Below are 20,737 nucleotides of genomic sequence, written 5' to 3' on the forward strand. Positions count from 1 at the left end.
TACAAATCATTGGTGACTGCAGAAAGCAATTAGTTGCACTAGATTTATTGAGAGGTATCAAAATAAAGAAGGCAGGAGATATTGTACACAACACTTAGATTTGTTGTTTGTTAACATATTTGAGTGTTTGTGTGAGGTCATTACAGCCACTGTATGTATTGCACAAAAAAAGCCAAGAGTTATAATGTTAAATTCTGTGAACATACCAGTTCACTTCTTTATTGCCAAAAATGTCAGATTTAATCAAACCAACAGTGCTTCTATATGTAAAGAGCAAAATGTTGCCATAAATTGTTCTAATTCATTTTTTTCTGTAGGAGAGAGTGGACTTGATACATTAAATCTAAGTTTCACAGTGTCCTAAAAATCATAAGCACATCTATATCATTATTTGGTATAAAAATGTTATTTATATTTTTTAATAAATGTATATATTTCTTCTACATGTTTGAAATAAAACAATCAAAAAGCACCGCGCAGTATTTACTGGAGAGTATACAATACTTTGTTACACAGATTACATCTGCCATAATGGACTAATATTTTATTTTGGGCATTAAAACTTTCTCAGGAGGATGCATATAAGTCCCTCCATAAGTTAACATTAGAAAACAGTTGTAATTTCACAAATAAATGTATACAGTGGTAAAAATCATGAATTGATGTCAGTTTTTTTTTTTTTTTTTAATAACAGCACAAAAGACTAAAATTTTAACATTTCTACATTTAAATGAGTTCATGTTTGTCAGCCTTTTCTTTACAGAATAAACTATCAAACTGGTGTTTTGTTACATTTGTAACCATGCTCATGCTTTTTAGTACAACATCACTGACAATAACAGTCGAAAAGAAATACAACAGCTTTAACTTTTGCTTTCAAGTCTCACACTTCATGATCTCTCGGAGGCAGATGGTGGCATAGCAGGAGGAGTCCAGGTCAAAGTTCAAACTGAGTGTGGGAGACTCCGTGACTGATTCTTGCTTCTTTGCACCATGGCTGAAGGCTGCTCTCCGCAACTGGTAGCTGAGGTTGTGTGGGATGGCCAGCAGAGGGCGGTAGCAGCCAGGAAGGTTCAGTTTGAGGCTGCTCACTCGGAAGCGGCACTCGGCCAATCCGTCTCCTGCTAGTCTCTCCTGGTACCAGGTTCTCATGGCGTTCTCTGGATATTTTACAGAGTTTCCAGGCATTGGTAATAACACCTGAGAGGACGACAAAATATTAATGATGTAATAAAAAAGACTTAATTATTGCATGTGACCAGCAGTAGAAGTAGCTCAGGAAACTCCATACATGTTCTAGTGAGTAAACTCCTGCTTGCTCCTCCTCACATGTCACCACATGGATCTGTAGAGGCAAAAGGAGTCAAAATTGAGTGCCAAAATGAATGCCTTAGTTATGTAAAAAGGTTTAGAGGTCCCTATGCGAAAAGACCCCCAAAATTGACACAGAAATGTCAGCAAAGGCCCTAAATGTTCCAAGAACACGTTGATACATAGTTTGCTAGTTTGAAATTAAAGGAACAGTGTCTTCACCCCCTGGATGCAGCAGAAGGAGGTAGCTGCCACCAGATTCCTGAGGAGGCAGGCGGTCCAAAACCCTCGACTGGCTGTAAAAAACCTGCAGCAAGATTCGATGGGTGCAGCCACAGGGGTTTCAGTTTCCGTGGTGAGGTTCATACTAAATAACGAAAGGCTCCATGCCTGAACTCCTGACGTACACCACTACTGACCCAAAAGTACAAGAAAAATAAGCTCTTATCTGCTCACATCTATATAAATAAAATCTGTTCTGTAGAGCGATTAATTTAAACTAGAACTTTGCAGGCCTATGGTCTGAAGGAGGAAGAGCGAAGCATAAGCTGAGAAGAGCATACTCTATACAGGGAAGCATGGGCATGGCTCAATGGTGTTCTGGGGCTGCTTTGCTTCCTCTGGCACTTACAATCTGCAGAGTGTTGAAGGAAAGATAGATTCAATCAAGTGTTAGCACACCCTATGAGAAAATGTCATGCTGTCTGTGAGGAAGCTGAAGTTGGGACATCCTTGGACCTTCAAACAGGTTGATAATCACAAGCATCTCCTAAAGTCCACGGAAGCTTGGTTTTAGAACAAGTCCTGGAGGATACTGGAGTGGCCATCACAGTTGCATGACTTGAACTCTTAAAGATCTAAAATGGGATTTGAAAAAGAGGATGTAGCAAACAAACCCAAGAATATTGATGAACTGGAGGACTTTGGTTATCAGCAGTGGGGTAAGATTCTTCAGGAACATGGACAGAAGCTGCAGTCTAAATATGAATCACATTTCCAGCAGCTCATAGTAGCAGAAAGCTGCATGAAAGGGCTGAAAACTTTGAGACTGCAGTCATCCTTAAAAAGTGCCATTTTTGTGTTTCATTTTGAGAGACAACTTGTCAGTTGTGTTGGGCTCTTAGATATAATGTTGGATTTGTAATTGCAAACAGCAGCCAGTTTGTTTATTTCGACAATAAAACCTAATTTGTAGTGAGGGTGGAATAATATTGATTGCAACTGTAGAAATGTTTGCGAAAAACTATATAAAAACCTTTTTTTCAGTATTTTCACTGTATTCATCAATAACCCGAGGAGTTAATAACTTCTCTAAATGAGACAAACAGTTACACTTGATCAATGAAAAGCAATTTAGTTTCAAGAGTCATTTATTAATATCAAGAGTCATTTATTAATATCAAGAGTCATTTATTAGTATCTTATCAAGCTAATTTGATTTACCATTACATTTTTTCAGGCTCTCTGAAGTTGGAAGTCCCAATATTGGCTGCATTCTTGAGAAAATATTACTTGAAAAGTCTAAATAGTATTTGGTTTACATCTAAACACAAACATACTGATGGTTGGATGGTATTAAATCTTCCATTTTAAATTGTTGTTTCTGCTCAATTTCTCATCTTACTTGGGGACAGGCGGTCTCTCCAGTGTCCTCGGTTCTCTTCTGCCCTGTCTGTGTCCACACCAGGTCACCTTGTCTGACACCAAGACCCATAGTGGAGAGCCTGTGTGCCGCTGCATCATTCCACACCCTGATAACCACAAAAGGGTCACTATTGAATACTACAGCTAGGAATAACATACTTGGATCTAGTACCCAGTTTTTTATTAAGGTAATCACAGGATATACTGAACTTGTAATCAGTGTAAATCTAGCTGACCTGCTACAGTAGGCATGAGGATAGAAAACCCTCATGCTGTGGGGCAGGCTGAGCCATGCCTGGACACAACCATCCGGGCCAGTACCGTAGCGATTCAGGGCGCGGAGCATCAGCCTCTCCCTGGGCTTGGACAGCGGCATAAGCGCCAAAGATTCCTTAGCGTTGCCTGTTGCAAGGAAACAAACAGTAAACAAATTGCTGTTCAGCTAACAAGGCTATCTGTGGCAGGAAAATAGATCATCACTCCACAAATTACTGGTTAACAGGAGACAACAGAAATCTCTGGGCTGTACTGTATGAGACTAACTAACAAGATCATGGCCAAGTATCATATCTTTGTAATCAGAGCTACAGTGCATTGGAAAATTATTAATCCCATATGACATAAAAGGAAAGAAAACCCCAAAGTGAAAATCAAGCATCATTTTCTTTCACTTTAGAATTATGTACAATAAAATGCATAAAAGTCTGTGGTTGTAATGTGACATTATGTGAAACATTATGGTTAGAGACTTTTGAAAGGCACTGTTTAGATGGGTCAACAAAATTATATTTTGTCAATTTCATTTGAGTAGGCTGTGTAAGTAGTGTATTATTAACAGAGGAAGCCTCAAGAAAGTAGACAAATGGAAACCCTTTGGTTCAAATGAATGGTGACTTTCTACAGGAACTTTAACTCTTTATTAGGAGAAATAAAATAAAAACCATAACCTGTTTGAAGGAAGTGTCTCTTTGCGAGGCTGGGAGGATCATCACTTTCCTCAGGAGAGAGGAACAGACGTACAGCACTGACCTGAAATAAAAAACAGAAAAACAACAAAAGTGTAACAAAACCCAAAAAATGTTTTGTTAAACTCTACAGGTATCCTTGTGGTGAGATTGTGAATTGTTATTCTGCTACACTGATCACTGTGATGTGGAACACCTGAGGACCTCAAGTGACTGAAACCTGACTATACAACAAATCATCTCTGCTCTTCCTCACAGGTATGCTGCTAATTTTTGTTCTGTACTTTGCACATTACAACACTTACATTCTGCACTCATACCACAGTTTTCACATCTTATTTTAGGAACCCTGATTTGTAGATGATTTGAATTAGATAAACAGATCGTTTAGAAATTAAACAACATGGTGTCTACCTCTCTGTTGTGGCCTCGAAGCTAGGTCATAATAATACTAAAATAATAAAGATATTTGTTATATAATGAAAAACGTACTAAAAATAACAAAGCAAAGAAAGGCAGTAAAGCAATAAAACAACAAAAAAATAAATAAATAAAATACAGATTATATATATATATATATATATACAGGTCCTTCTCAAAATATTAGCATATTGTGATAAAGTTAATTATTTTCCATAATGTAATGATGAAAATTTTATATTCATATATTTTAGATTCATTGCACACTAACTGAAATATTTCAGGTCTTTTATTGTTTTAATACGGATGATTTTGGCATACAGCTCATGAAAACCCAAAATTCCTATCTCACAAAATTAGCATATCATTAACAGGGTCTCTAAACGAGCTATGAACCTAATCATCTGAATCAACGAGTTAACTCTAAACACCTGCAAAAGATTCCTGAGGCCTTTAAAACTCCCAGCCTGGTTCATCACTCAAAACCCCAATCATGGGTAAGACTGCCGACCTGACTGCTGTCCAGAAGGCCACTATTGACACCCTCAAGCAAGATGGTAAGACACAGAAAGACATTTCTGAACGAATAGGATGTTCCCAGAGTGCTGTATCAAGGCACCTCAGTGGGAAGTCTGTGGGAAGGAAAAAGTGTGGCAGAAAACGCTGCACAACGAGAAGAGGTGACCGGACCCTGAGGATGATTGTGGAGAAGGGCCGATTCCAGACCTTGGGGGACCTGCGGAAGCAGTGGACTGAGTCTGGAGTAGAAACATCCAGAGCCACCGTGCACAGGCGTGTGCAGGAAATGGGCTACAGGTGCCGCATTCCCCAGGTCAAGCCACTTTTGAACCAGAAACAGCGGCAGAAGCGCCTGACCTGGGCTACAGAGAAGCAGCACTGGACTGTTGCTCAGTGGTCCAAAGTACTTTTTTCAGATGAAAGCAAATTCTGCATGTCATTCGGAAATCAAGGTGCCAGAGTCTGGAGGAAGACTGGGGAGAAGGAAATGCCAAAATGCCAGAAGTCCAGTGTCAAGTACCCACAGTCAGTGATGGTCTGGGGTGCCGTGTCAGCTGCTGGTGTTGGTCCACTGTGTTTTATCAAGGGCAGGGTCAATGCAGCTAGCTATCAGGAGATTTTGGAGCACTTCATGCTTCCATCTGCTGAAAAGCTTTATGGAGATGAAGATTTCATTTTTCAGCACGACTTGGCACCTGCTCACAGTGCCAAAACCACTGGTAAATGGTTTACTGACCATGGTATCACTGTGCTCAATTTGCCTGCCAACTCTCCTGACCTGAGCCCCATAGAGAATCTGTGGGATATTGTGAAGAGAACATTGAGAGACTCAAGACCCAACACTCTGGATGAGCTAAAGGCCGCTATCGAAGCATCCTGGGCCTCCATAAGACCTCAGCAGTGCCACAGGCTGATTGCCTCCATGCCACGCCGCATTGAAGCAGTCATTTCTGCAAAAAGATTCCCGACCAAGTATTGAGTGCATAACTGTACATGATTATTTGAAGGTTGACGTTTTTTGTATTAAAAACACTTTTCTTTTATTGGTCGGATGAAATATGCTAATTTTGTGAGATAGGAATTTTGGGTTTTCATGAGCTGTATGCCAAAATCATCCGTATTAAGACAATAAAAGACCTGAAATATTTCAGTTAGTGTGCAATGAATCTAAAATATATGAATGTTAAATTTTCATCATGACATTATGGAAAATAATGAACTTTATCACAATATGCTAATATTTTGAGAAGGACCTGTATATATATACACCCCTATATATATATATATAATTTCAAGAAATACAAAAATAAAGGATATTTATATATATATAAAGTAATAAAGTCGAAAAACAAAGGAGAAAATAAAATACTACATATAACTGTGTATTTTGTAATAAGACAATGTGAAGAATTAAAAAAAATACTAAAAGTCATAAAAATAGTAGTTATGAAATGTAATAACGTAATAAGATACACAAGCAAAAAACAAATAAAATACAAAACATTCAGATGTATAGTAACAACAGATAAAATAAAAGGTTTTAAGTCATAAAGTAATTAAATCCAAACCAAAAAACTATTAATATCTAAAAAAGAAACAAAACTGGTAATAAAAACTGAAGACGGTGATGATAATGATAATAACATTAAAAATAATCAATACAAACCACAATATTACATAAAACTAATAAAAAGAAGAATAAAATACAATCCAAAAACACAATCTAAACCATTTGTAATGTCTTGAGGAAAAAAACTATTATAAACACAAAGTCAAGGCTTGTTATAACTCAGGTCTCTTACCATATCCTCTTTCAGCAGAGTCAATCCTACTTGATCGGACAGAACACTTTGTCCGCTTCCAAACCTCTGCGGCCCGTAGTAGTTGACGAAACCTCTCCTCTACAGATAGACACAATGAAGATGAATGTGGCAGTAGCTACTGTAGCCAACATCAACAGCAAGCTACTCTGATATTTAAAATAAAACGTGTTTCTTAGCATCTCAAATTGTCTCTCTAATGAAGACTTAACTTAAAAAATAACTGAATAAAAAAGAAAATAAATCCAAATATTTAAAACGTTATATTTGCAGGTAAGGTAAAGCTGTTTTGTTGATTATGTAGATGGCATACTTATAGCTCATCTATAATTTATTCATAATGACAGTTTTTGCTTTTACTCAAAACAGCTCAACAGAATGGTTTTAATGTGTCTTTAAATCAGAACATCAAATAAACATACAAAGTTGGAAAACAATACAGTTGTTCAAATGGTGACAAGATTTAACTTGAAGGACCTTTACGTTCTCCACTGCTTCCTTTATGAGAGCTGCCAGGCGACCATGCACGTCAGCACCAGAGAAGTGTTCATCCGAGGCCCCATGTGGCCTGAGGTTGCGGACCACAAGGTCAAAGTGATTCCCCTGCAGTCTCCCCAGCTTCAGAGGCTCGCCGACGGAGCAGATCTGAGATAGACGCATCCCTCTCTTCTCAAATTCTGCTGCTTTCTCTTTCAACCTGGTGAAAACCCATTAGATACAAAGTAGATGTCATAGAAAGATCTTCCAGTCATCTGGAAATGACTGGAAGATCTTGTCTGACAGGTTTGAAGCCCAAACCGACCAGATTTACAAAGACGTCAACTGCACTACCGTTGAGGTGAGACCTTCTTGACCACCATGGACTGGTAGGTGATGGCTCTCTTATCTTTGATGCCGGCGTAGGTGAAATCTGACGGCAGGACCCCGAGAGCAGCGGCCATGTAGCTGATGGCCTCCAGAGTCTCCAGGTTCTCCTTACACAGAGTGAATGCTGAGAAACAAATGCACAACACATTAGTGGGATATTTCAGCCAACTAAAGGACTAAAGCAGATTACATTCTACTAGAAGGCTTATGTGTTTTTGGAATCATTGTTCTGTACAAACACTGTTTATTTGAGGTGAAGTTGAGAAATTGCAAGTCCTCCTCCATTATTCTGTCCACTTTATGGAATGCACCCGTACAAAACAGGCCCACATCACAATGCTGTCCCCACCATGCTTGAGAGTTGGTACAGTATTCTTAGTTTTAAAATCGTCACCTTGACTTCTCCCAATATACTTTGTCATTGTGGCCAAACAGCTCGATCTTTGTCTTGTCTCTCTATAAAGCTTTTCTCCAGGACGCATTTGGTCCGCACGTGTAGGTAATTTCAGTTGAACTTGAAGGTTGTTGATTTTGGAGAAGGCGGTCTTTCTTCTTCTGCTTCCTATAATTGGCTTCCTTTTCCTTACAGTGACACTGGTGTTACAGCATTTTCCAGTTTATCATAGGCCTGAGTCTTGATAGTTAATTGATTGTTGCTAAACATCTTCTGAACTTCTGGTCTTAAGAGGGTGACAGTTTGTGATGGATGGTTAAAATTTGGACAGGATTGGATGCTCTAACTGGACAAGGATCCCAAACCCACATTAAAACTTGTTTTTGGGGGGGTCACTGTGGCACACCTGTAGAGCAGGGGTTCATATATGGAGGCTCCTAGTTCCTGACACACCTGTCTAGAGTTTGACTCATGACTTGGATCATTGCTGCATTGCTGATGTCTTATTGCCTCTCTCTCCCCACTTTCAAAACTGCAAATAAGCCTTTATTTACCCTAGTGCCACAAAATCTTGAAAAACAAAGTTTTAAAAAGAATAAAGCAAGTTAAAATTAAGTATCTAGAAATATCCTGACCTCAGTCCTGTTACCTGTATAAATGTCTTCATCCTTGCGTTCTTCAGCTGTTCTCTTCTTCGGCTTGCCATGCTCTCTCAGTCTCACTGAGATTGATGTCCTGCCCTGGCTGCTGAAGCTTTTTGTCTCCACCAGTTTCCCAAACCTTCGGTTAAGAAAGTGGTGCACTGCAGTCCTGTGCTCCTTGCTGTCATCTGGTCCAAAAGTGTAGGATGATCCTCCCACCTTGGCATCAATGAATCTGAAGAAGTCCTCCGCCTCCTCTTCTCTGACCAGTCGGGCCAGCTCCCTGTAGTCAGGGTCTTCCCTCACCCTGATCTCTGGCTGGATGGTGATGGTCAAGAGGAAGGGAAAGCGGTGTCGGACAGCTCGGTGGACGTTGGCTCTCTGGTGTTTGTCAGCGAAGGAGCCCAGAGAGAGCTCCGGACCAGATGGCCTTTTTTCTCTTAGGGTCATCACAAACTGCTCCAAATCTTCACTCACCGAAGGGCCTAAGATAACATCTAAATCAAAGCTTCCTAAAGCGGGCAGCGGGGTGTCAGAACCAGCCTCCCAGTCTGATGTAACATCAGCATCTTGTGAGCCTGAACAGTAAAGATTCTCCTTTGACTCTGCATTCATTTGGGTTTCCTCTGAGGAGGCGCAGCCTGCTGTCTGCATGACTTGGGCTGTTTTTACCTTCTGTCCATTAATGTCGATCTCTGTGACAACAAAGTCCTCGATGAAGGTTTTGATACTTCCAACGAAGCCTTCATGTTTTGATATGAAGTATGCAGGAACTCTTACAGCTTCATTGCCCTTCATAGTCACCTTATAAAACGAAAATGTTTTAGAGATATAGAGCATTACAGAAATATCATAATTACGAAATAGAGACGACTGGGATATTAATACTTTCAATGCACATTTAATATTGAGAGAACATAAAAAGCACATGAGATAAAAAAAAAATAGGTAATAAATGCATTTTTGCTTTTATTGACTAAATATGATTTCTAATGACTAGATGGACAAATCGGAGAAAACTTCATTGGTAAACACCATAAACCGCTGTGCACTTAACAGCTGGAATTGTCTTAACAAAGAAACCAGACCTACCTTTAATGGTGACTCGGACATTCCCTAAAATCAAAGGCTTTTACAGCTTATCTGACCCTCTTCCAATGAAACCGTAAATGTATCATGACTTTATTTAAATCACTCCACTGTTTGTTTACGGAACGATGCCGCACGCGCCGTGTAAATCAGCAATTTGTAAACACGGCCACGCCGAAACACAATCAGTCTACTTCCGTGTCATGTGACCGTCATGTGATGTTTCTTAAAGGGCCAGTGTTTCTTTTTTCTTAAATAATGTTTGTGTTTAGACGGACAAAGATTAGTGGAAGTCAAGTCTGCGTCTGTTATAAAAAATATTTTATAATAGATTTTTAAATTAATTTTAGATCATATAATGGCCTACTATGATTTATTTTATAATATTTTAAGAATTAGCTGCAGCTTCTTTTATTCTCACATTAGCCAAATAAACTATCATGCAATTAAAGAAAGCAATGCAGATAAATATAACTATTTGTTTCTTTATTGTGTTTTATTTTTATGAGGAATGGCAACAAATTAGAAAAAATATACTCAAATGCTGTTTTGCTGTTTTAAAATGTTTGCTATTGTGGTGGTACTTTGAGCTGCTATTTTTCATTAACAGTTTGAGAACTACTGAGCTATATGTCATTGGCGGATCAAAATACATCCAAATAACAATCATCATGAGAAATGAGATGAAATCATAACTCTAAATCCGTTATTAAAAAATGAGGTTAACTAGTTCAGAAAACCTATGAATTCAGTATTTGTTTGTATAAATCCTTGTATGCAGAGGTAAATACAGTGTTAAAATTGTTTTAGGGAGCTTTTAGTGCGAACTTTTAATAAAGTTCAACTTCAACAAAGTGTCAGATTTAATAAACTGACACCTAATCTAACAGATGATTAGGACATGTTTATTCTGCAAGCTTTGATTAAATTTCTTACTTTAAGGTCAATAAATAATAAAAATAACTCCTTATCAGAGTGGTGAATTATACAGTGTGTTGCTGTTGTTTTGTCACCAGTGTCCTGCTGTTGAGAGCTGCAGAGTGCTTCATTGAGATTTGCTTGACAAAGAGGTAACATGCATTTATCATAACACATTCATAATGTCAAACTAAAGGCATCAATAATTTACACAATGTCTACCGAACACAAATAAATGCAAGGTCTTCTGTTAAAATCTGAGTTAAGTCATTTGTGTGGTAATGTGTCCAATGACAAGGAATAGCAATGTCCATTACTCTGTGTTGTTCCCATTATGTTGATCTGGCTCTGGTTGCGTTACAGATAAGTGCCATTATCAAATTGACGCATTCTATTTCTGTTATTTCTACTTTGATTCTGTTCTTTGCCACTGATGGATTTGGAGCCTGGAAATAGATGAGGTTGCCCCTAATACTGGTAGGTAAAAAAAAAAAACTGCTCCCAATTTTTTGCTTTTGTTGGGGTTACTAATAAGTAATAAACAGTGGAAACAATAATGAAATGGCAACATCTGATTTTGTATCAGTTTGCAGTTGAAATAATCCTGAGCAGTCTGTTTCTCCTTATATTTTTTTTATTCACACAGAAAAAGAGGTATTTTGGAGCAGGTATTTTGTAAATAAGAAGTTAAGTCTCAAGTTATTAGCTTTATATGAAAAACCTAAATTCTCTAATTCTCTAGTTTTTATGTTACTTGTTTTAAGTTTTTATGTTTAGGCAGAAATGGAATTGAGGATCACTAGCAAATGCTGATGACACTGAATTGGAATGCCTCAAAAACACGCAGGCTGTTGTAAATTGAGTACACGCTTTGAAGTTGATATTCTTTCTTATTTTACTGGTAACAATATAATTGTAATACGTTTTCTATGTGCCTTGAGGGCCAGGGTTGAAAAACGCTGAATAGAATGTTGTTGAAAAGTTCATTTATTGTAGTAACTTAGATATGTAGATATGTAGATATATATCTATATCTATATCTATATATCTATATATATATAGATATAGATATATATTGTCAAAATAAAGTGAGATCTTTCCATGTAATCCGTGCAACAATTAATAAATCCATAAAAGTTACAATAAATATCCTTATGTATAATCTATGCAATAATTATTAAAATACACAGTTGAAGCAGTAGAGAGTGAAGAAAGCATGAAAGTGAAACAAGCATATTCTCATGTTCTGGGACTGAAAGACTGGAGAGGCCTAAGTGGAGCCACATATTAACTTGTCTTATCTTTTGCAGAAGTATAAACAACAAGTATCGAAAGAAATGATGTATGATGATTTTCCATTCTTTTACAAGTATTAAATGAAATTAGTAATCTTTGATTATCTAGTTAAAAAGATGTATGATTGAAATATGATAAAGAACTAATAATTAAGGTAAAAAACATTTAAGATTTAAAAATTCTCAATCAGCTATATATATGAAAAAGATATAATGTTGATCAGTTGTGATGTATAAATAAAAAGAATGAAGTGATGGTTTGGTAACTGTGTGTTAAAGTAAATGCAGAAAACTGAGAATGGAATGTATAATACTGTGTAAAGTTTAAAAGTGAGCAGATTAGGGAGACAACTGTAGGATGACTAGGAGTGACGAGAGCCAGCTGCATGCTGACAGCGAATCTTTTGAAGACCAACGCAAGGAAGGGAGGATGAGACTAAAGCCAGCTGCGTGGCTATTAATGGCATCTCCAAGGCTGAAAAACAGCACCAGAAAGTCACGATGACCATGACTAAAGTACTGAGCAATAACTGAGAAGCTGAGCAGGGTAGGTTGTGCAATAACTGAGAAGCCTAACAAAAGGCTCACTGGTGAGAGCATCTGCACTATAAAGGCAATGCTGAAGGAGGAAACAGCGGTCATTTCCTCACAGAAGACCAGCAAAGAAGGTCTCCGCGCTGGCTAAGGGGCCAGCGCGGAGCCACCGAGGGTAGCTCCCCGTAGCAGTCCTCCAGCAGAGCCTGCGCAGCTGGGGCCTAAGGCCGGCTGGGTGACACTACATAGAAAGCATAGTCCTAGATCCTGTCGAGGTAGGAAAACTTTACTGGCCGTCCATTAACTCTTACATTACTCCTCACCTCTCATCGACTCTTTTTATTTGGCACCCCAAAGGATAATTCTCAGTCAGAGATCAGTTGTACATTTCCACAAGTTTATTAAAACCAATCTGAATTCAGAGAGGAGACACTACACTTACACGGGTACCTGGAAACATCTGTGTGTTGTCTCCTTTGGAGGTGCGCCACAATACCTTTATATACCCCTCGCTGCTATGCAGTACACATACACAATCATTCTGTCTGTGGATGTCTCCCCGCAACAATATAACAGTTCCCTATGTCCAAATAAGGAGTGTTTCTGGTTATTCTCTTCTAGCTTGTCCTCCCCTATCTTTTTGACCCCCATTGGTAATCCCTTGTCCTCACCAATTTATGACCTGCACTTTCTATGCTCCGCTCCCTAAGGACCTTGCACTTTTTATGCTTCACTCCCTAAGCTTGACCCCCCTATATCTGCACACAGGTTACACACATAGATAGCTTATATTCTACATTACACACATAGATAATTTATATTCTACAATCCCAGCCCACAGGTCACCACCAACCTGTCTGCATTTGTAAAAGATTTTCCCCGCTCAGCGACACACCTGCTGAGAAGCCAACTCTGGTAATCGGCAGCTCCATAGTCAGAAACGTGGCACTAGAGACACCAGCGACCATAGTCAAATGTCTGCCAGGGGCCAGAACGGGCGACATCAAATCCTACCTGAAACTGCTGGCTAAGGATAAGCGAAAATACAGTAAGATTGTTATTCACGCTGGCGGTAATGACACCCGGTTACCTCAATCGGAGGTCACTAAAGTTAGTGTTGCTTCGGTGTGTAAGTTTGCCAAAACAATGTCGGACTCCGTAATTTTCTCTGGTCCCCGATCTGTCCAGTGACGACATGTTTAGCCGCATGCTGTCATTCAACCGCTGGCTGTCTAGGTGGTGTCCAGAAAACAATGTGGGCTACATTGATAATTGGCGAACATTTGGGAAAAACCCGATCTGATCGGCATCCATCCCACTTTGGATGGAGCAGCTCTTCTTTCTAGGAATCTGGCCGAATTTATTAGTTCTCCAAACCTCTGACAACCCAGGGTTCAGACCAGGAAGCAGGGTCGTAGTTTAACACTCCTCTCTGCAGCTTCTGTAATGCTACCCACCCATTACCCTATTAAGACAGTGTCTCGCCCACGGCTAAAATTGAATAGATTAAAACATAATCTAAAACGATGAAATCAGGAAAATCTAATAAAAATAAACACAACTCAGACTAAAAAGAAAAATAAAACAATTAAATGTGGCTTACTGAACATAAGATCTCTCTCTTCAAAGACTTTGCTAGTTAGTGACTTGATTTGTGACAATCAGATTGATTTATTTTGCCTCACAGAAACCTGGCTGCAGCAAGAGGATTATGTTACTATAAATGAGTCAACTCCTACTAATTATAAAAATTTTCACATTCCTCGAAATACTGGGCGAGGAGGAGGAGTTGCAACTATCTTTCAGTCCAATTTATTGATTAGTCGCAGACCAATCAATAGCTACAACTCTTTTGAATATTTAATCCTTAGTTTTCCTCATCCAAATTGCAAAGCACTAAAACCACTTCTGTTTGTTGTTTTGTACCATCCACCACGCCCTTACTCTCAATTTTTAGTTTTGAGACCTTTTATCTGATTTAGTGTTAAATACAGATAAGGTTATTATAGTGGGGGATTTTAACATTCATGTTGACACTGAAAATGATAGCCTAAATATAGCCTTTAATGCTATCTTAGATTCAATTGGCTTTGCTCAAAACATTAACAACCTACCCACCTTCGTCTTCATTCTCTGGACCTTGTGCTGACATATGGCATCGAGTGTAAAGACATAATATTTTCTCATAACCCTGACCTCTCTGACCATTTTTTAATAACCTTTGAGTTTAATTTAACCGACTACTCTACACCTGAAAGAAAATTTCATTATAGTAGATCATTATCAGACAATGCTGTAACAGACTTTAAAGAATCTGTTCCCCTTTTGATTTCCTCATTATCACAGAGAAACGCAGTGGAGGGCAATAATTTTGTTTATTCCCCTTCAGAAATTGATTCTTTTGTTCATAGTGTTACTTCATCATTGCGTGATGCATTAGACAATGCAGCCCCCTTGAAAAATAATGTAATTATTCATAGGAGGCTAGCTCCCTGGTTTAATTCAGAGCTGCGTACTTTAAAGCACAATGTTAGAAAATTGGAGAGAAAATGGCGCTCTACACACCTAGAGGATTCCTACTTAATCTGAAAAAATAGCCTACTGTTGTATAAAAAGACACTTCACCAAGCCAGAGCAGCTTATTTCTCATCATTAATAGAAGAGAACAAGAATCCCGACCAAATTATTTAAGGAAGTGTTCCCTCTGATTAACAGCCCCATTTTAGATATGATTAATCTATCTTTAGTAAATGGATATGTACCACAGGCTTTTAAGGTAGCTGTAATTAAACCTTTGCTTAAGAAACCTTCGCTTGATTGAGATGCTTTAATAAATTACAGACCTATATCCAATCTTCAATTCTTATCTAAAATTCTTGAGAAAATAGTTGCTAATCAAATGTGTGAGCATTTACACAGCAATGACCTGTTTGAAGAGTTTCAGTCAGGCTTCCGAGCTCATCATAGCACTGAAACAGCTCTTCTGAAAGTCACTAATGATATTCTTATGGCCTCAGATAATGGACTTGTGTCTGTACTTGTCCTGTTAGATCTCAGTGCTGCATTTGATAAGTCGATAACAATATTCTCTTAGAAAGGCTGGAATATGCTGTAGGGCTCAGGGGAATAGCGCTAGGCTGGTTTAAATCTTATTTGTCTGACAGATTCCAGTTTGTTCATGTAAATGATAAATAATCTTTAAACTTCAGAGTTAATTGTGGAGTACCACACGGTTCAGTACTTGGGCCAATTCTCTTTACTATATATATGCTTCCAATAGGTAAAATTATCAGGCAGCATAGAATAAATGTTCACTGTTACGCTGATGACACTCAGCTTTATTTATCCATGAATCCATGATGAGCCCAACCAGTTAGATAGACTACAAGCATGTCTTGAAGACATAAAAACTTGGATGACTTTAAATGTTCTGCTTCTAAATTCAGACAAGATAAAAGTTGTCGTCTTTGGACTGGAGTCTTTAAAAAAGAAACTGCTTAGTCAATCACTTAACCTGGATGGCATTAAATTGACCTCTGATAATAAAGTAAAAAACCTTGGTGTTATTTTTGACCAGGACATGTAATTTAAATCCCATATTAAACAAGTTTCTAGGATTTCCTTCTTTCATCTCCGTCACATTACCAAAATTTGAAATATCCTGTCCAGGAGTAACGCTGAAAAACTAGTCCATGCATTTGTTACTTCAAGGCTGGAGTATTGTAATTAGTTACTATCAGGATGTCCACAAAATGCAGTTAAAAGCCTTCAGCTGATTCAAAATGCTGCAGCAAGAGTTCTGATGAAAATTAAAAACGGAGATCATATTTCCCCTACTTTAGCTTCCCTTCATTGGCTCCCTGTTAAATCCAGAATAGAAATTAAAATTCTCCTCCTCACATATAAAGCCCTTGATGATCTAGCTCCATCATACATCAGATATCAGATTGTTCCATACGTTCCTAACAGAGCACTTCGTTCTCAGACTGCAAGTTTACTGGTGGTTCCTAGAGTCTCTAGAAGTAGAATGGGAGGCAGATCCTTTAGTTATCAGGCTCCTCTCCTGTGGAACCAGCTCCCAGTTTTAGTCTGTGAGGCAGACACCCTGTCTACTTTTAAGGCTAGGCTTAAAACTTTCCTTTTTGATAAAGCTTATAGTTAGTGGCTTAGGTTATCCTGAGCTATCTTCCTTATTTTTTACCTCTGTCTTCTTCCCTCCCTGTTGGATGGAGTAAGGGGGAGTCAGGTTTAGTCTAAACCGGGTCAGTTATGGTTGAGGTGCAAACACACCCTCCATTTCTGCTACCTGTATGACCCCCTCTCTTTTTCAATGGTTATGGTAAATCTGACAGAGAGAGGTATCCCAATCGTTGTGGGCTCTAGATGGACAAACTGTCTACTTTTAAGGCTAGGCTTAAAACTTTCCTTTTTGATAAGGCTTATAGTTAGAGTGGCTTAGGTTATCCTGAGCCATCTCTGTAGTTATGCTGCTATAGGCTTAGGCTGCTGGAGGACATAACGACCACTTTCACCCTCTTCTCTACATTCTCACACTACTCTCCAATTTTGCCTTATTTGCTGTTATTTCAGCTTTTAACTCTGTTTTCTCTCTTTTCTCTTCCTAGAAGCTACACCTGGCCTGACTCTGTGTCTACCTGTGACACCTTTTCTGGAGAGGGGCATTGTATAAGCTTCTGCTGGCAACTTAATGCTCACCCTCTACCGATGATCCACATGCCCCTGTCTTTCAGTGTTTAACCCTTTCTCTCTCCTAGACATGGCAATTGACTGAGCTTCTACTGTGACTAACTCTATGTGCTCTCTTTCAGACTTTAACCTTGAAAACTGGCTCAGAGTTTATCTGTTCTTTCTTTCTAGGTGAAACGACTAAAGGAGCTACATCCATTAACATTTACTTTTCCTTCCCATAGAAAGGACTCCCGAATTGGTGCTTCTTTGTTCTCTTTGTGTCTCTGCTCTGTTTTCTCAAACCCCCAGTCGGTCGTGGCAGATGGCCGCTCACACTGAGCCTGGTTCTGCTGGAGGTTTCTTCCTGTGAAAAGGGAGTTTTTCCTCTCCGGTGTCGCTACATGCATGCTCTGTATGAGGGATTGCTGCAAAGTCAATGCCAGTGACTATCCACTGTCTCTACATGCTCATCCGGGAGGAGGGAATGCAGCAAGTCACTGACTGGATGCAATCTGCTGGGTTTCCTTAGACAGAACAACTTTTTATCCAGTTTGAACTGAATCTGACTGCACTGTTCAATGATTAGGATTAATTGGAATGTATGTACCTGACTTTTGTGAAGTGCCTTGAGACGACATGTGTTGTGAATTGGCGCTATATAAATAAACTGAATTGAATTGAATTAAAAGAAAACTTTTTTTATTACAGAAATGTTTTTATTTTAAAGATATGTTTTATGCCTAAAGATTATTTTCAAAAAATCCTCATTGGAACATATATTTTAATTTATTGAATATGACTACTACTATGACTACTTTGCAGATATAGGAGGGAGACGTTTAGGATCTCTGTAAACGTTCAATGTAGGTAACTTTTTTGGTTACCCAGGCCTGGGTCACGTGGGTCTGGGCGGTGCCGACGCTGTCTGCCTATCTCTGCCCCAGGAGGGAAGGGGACCACCTCCTGGGTCTGGCGCTGGTTGCCCCTAGGGGGTACCAGCGCCTGGACCTGGGAGAATAGAGTATGCATGGGGAGTGTGAGTAAGTGTATGACCTCCATTGTTGTTTGTCTTTACGTTGGGTGCAAGTGATTTTATGTGTATGCATGAGGGTGGGAGTGGGTGATTGTGACTGTGTGTGCCTGTTTTTTTTTTTTTTTTTTTTTTGTGACAGGTTGGGTCTTGGACTGCTCTCTCTCCTGGATCAGCTTATTTCCTCCCCGCCACACTACCTGCCAGTGGTTTGAGTCTCTGCCCGCAGGTGTACTCGTGGTTCTCAGTGTCCGGGGCTGGGTGCTTTGGTGTATGCTGGCTCACTCCCGGTGGCTGCTTGCCGGGGCCTGGCCCCGTGGGCTCTGTCGGGCCTCTGCTTGGGGGGTGGTGTGTCCATGGGTCTTGGGCCTCTGGGTCCATGGCTGGATCTGCTCGGGCGTGGACGGCTGCTGGCGGGGCCTGTGGGCTCGTCGCTGCGGCTCCCTGGGGCTTCTGCACTGTCGCTGGTGGGTGGTTCCCCTGGGACTCACCACTGCTCTTCTCTGGGGGGGTTGCGGTAGTCCCGGCGGTGGTTCTCCTGGGGTTCTTGTGCTTTGGGGGGCCTTTGGATGTCTGCGGCTCGGATCTCCTCAGTGTCCGTCCGGGGACCATGGGGCAGGTCTGTGGGTTCTCACACTCCCTATTGCATATTTTTGTGGAGAAACCTTGTATACAAAAGCGCATCCACACTCATACTCACAAATGTTAAGCTTCAGGTGTTGACAGATACACAGATCTTCTATATAGGGCTGCACCTCTCACTAAGTACATTTTATGTATGGTATGGTAATTTTCCCATACCATACACAGAAATTTGATTCTTTTGGCAGAGGTGGGATTCCAAGCGTGGGGGTGTCAAAAATCGGCAACAACGTTGATGTCATTTTTTTAAGCAAAGTGGTTCACAATAAACTGCTCCATCTGTGTCTCTTGGACACCAACGAGTACTTATTTCTCATGATTTTTAGATTTGTTTTTAAGCATTGTAAGTGCTATCTTATTGATTAAAGTCTCTCTTGCCCCCTCTCTCTCTCTCTCTCCTTTTGTTTTTTTTTTCTTTTAGAAAAAGAAAACAAATAGCTGCTTTTTTGTACTGGGGAGGGGACAGTCAAATAAGCAGCACACTAGTTTTGATACATTTGTATTTTCTTATTTGTATTGTTCGTATTGTTTGCAAACTGGTTTTTCACTTAGTTCTTCACTAAGTATAAAACAAAACATGAGACTATAGAGACATTGCATGGATTTAATGCAAGGGAATAAAAAACAAAACAAAACAAAAGCAGATTGCAAGGTTTCTTTGGAGGGGAGTCAATGGCACAAAATTTAATGATTCTCCTGTGTTAGGTTTACGTTTTACGTTTACGTTTCTTGTTGGTTTCTCTGCACTTTCCCATTGCTGTTATTTTCAGTTCATTCATATTTGACCAGGTTGATGACTTATTCTTGTGTTTACATATTTATGTTCTTTAGCTTATCCCTTTGTTTACTTATTGTTATATTACTGTACCTATTGAGTTATGCTTTGATTATCTGCTCATCTGTGTTAATTAGCCTCCCTCCTTCAGTTGCCTTCAGGTGTCTCCATTTTCTCATTCACTAGCTGCTTCTGATATCCCCTGATTAGCTCCCGTTGTTCATTGGTCCATTCTCCACTCTACCTCAGTATTTATACTCTCTATGGTTTTTATTGTTCTCCCCTGGTTCCTCCTGTTGATTATCCTTCTCCATGTTGGTTATTTCACCTGTGTTCCACATCCAGCAGCTACCTGTAAGTGTATCAGTATAAAGGAACAGACCTACTCACCATGCGACTCCTATACTCTTGTGTGCACATTGGTCAAGCAAACACCCAGCGTTTTATGACACAAAAGGCACAACAGATTGCTTAATTTAGTTTAAAAGGCATTTACTTAATAAACTGTCAAAAATTTAAATTCCACCTAAAATAAACAACATAGCCAAAAAAACAACATCCAAAATGTCAAGGTACCTCGGATAACTAAAGAAGCAATATTTCAGAGCAGACAAGTTTTATTTGGATGCCCGAAAATATTTATTGCAACAAATTTTAATGTCTTTCAGCGGCAAGTGCTTGGATATCTTCATGTATCATCAAGTTTTCAATATTTTATATCAATGTTGATCAATGGAAAGTGAGATATGTCAGAGTGGATGTCAATTTTGTTTATTAATATAAGCAACTACTCATTTACACATTGTCAAAGTTAAAAACCTGAAGATTCTTATAGTTTTAATATATGTACTAAACAGCATTGGCTCCGATTTCATCACTCCATGGCCATGCTGCTAAACATGTCTTGGAGTGGTGAATGCATCTCTACCCCCTTGAACATCCCTTCTGCAGGTCAGCAGGTGAGCACAGAAACAGAGGGTTGTGATAGGCTGGTGGAGGGGCTGAAAAGAACCAAGCAGAAGCTGTAAGCCTCAGCAGAAGGCACCAGAAGGCGGCAGGCAGCAGCAACGCTGGTAATGCTGAGTGCAGCTGGAGCTTTTTAAGCTTAAATAACCTTCCAAATTATTATGGTATGCTTTATATATTTTGCTGTTGCTCCAGATTTGTCAACTGCAAATCCATGA

At 39.3% G+C, this 20,737-nt stretch overlaps 1 protein-coding gene across 2 annotated transcripts; it reads right to left on the reverse strand.

The window, feature by feature from the left end:
* Nucleotides 1-187: 187 nt before the first annotated feature.
* Nucleotides 188-9,869, reverse strand: pus7l (pseudouridine synthase 7 like). 2 transcript variants are annotated; one of them, XM_047389121.1, is made up of 10 exons: nt 9,674-9,869; nt 8,590-9,385; nt 7,511-7,670; nt 7,163-7,376; nt 6,662-6,760; nt 3,903-3,984; nt 3,192-3,357; nt 2,936-3,062; nt 1,292-1,345; nt 188-1,200 (listed from the first exon to the last, which is right to left on the reverse strand). In XM_047389121.1, exons 1-10 carry the CDS (start codon nt 9,692-9,694, stop codon nt 877-879), a joined length of 2,043 nt encoding a protein of 680 aa, XP_047245077.1. In that variant the 5' UTR covers nt 9,695-9,869; the 3' UTR covers nt 188-876. The 2 variants fall into 2 exon arrangements, with proteins under 2 accessions (XP_047245077.1, XP_047245076.1); XM_047389120.1 differs by having other exon boundaries at nt 7,157-7,376.
* Nucleotides 9,870-20,737: the final 10,868 nt, after the last annotated feature.

This window comes from Girardinichthys multiradiatus, chromosome 17, assembly GCF_021462225.1.
Source record: "Girardinichthys multiradiatus isolate DD_20200921_A chromosome 17, DD_fGirMul_XY1, whole genome shotgun sequence".
NCBI classification, from domain to species: domain Eukaryota; kingdom Metazoa; phylum Chordata; class Actinopteri; order Cyprinodontiformes; family Goodeidae; genus Girardinichthys; species Girardinichthys multiradiatus.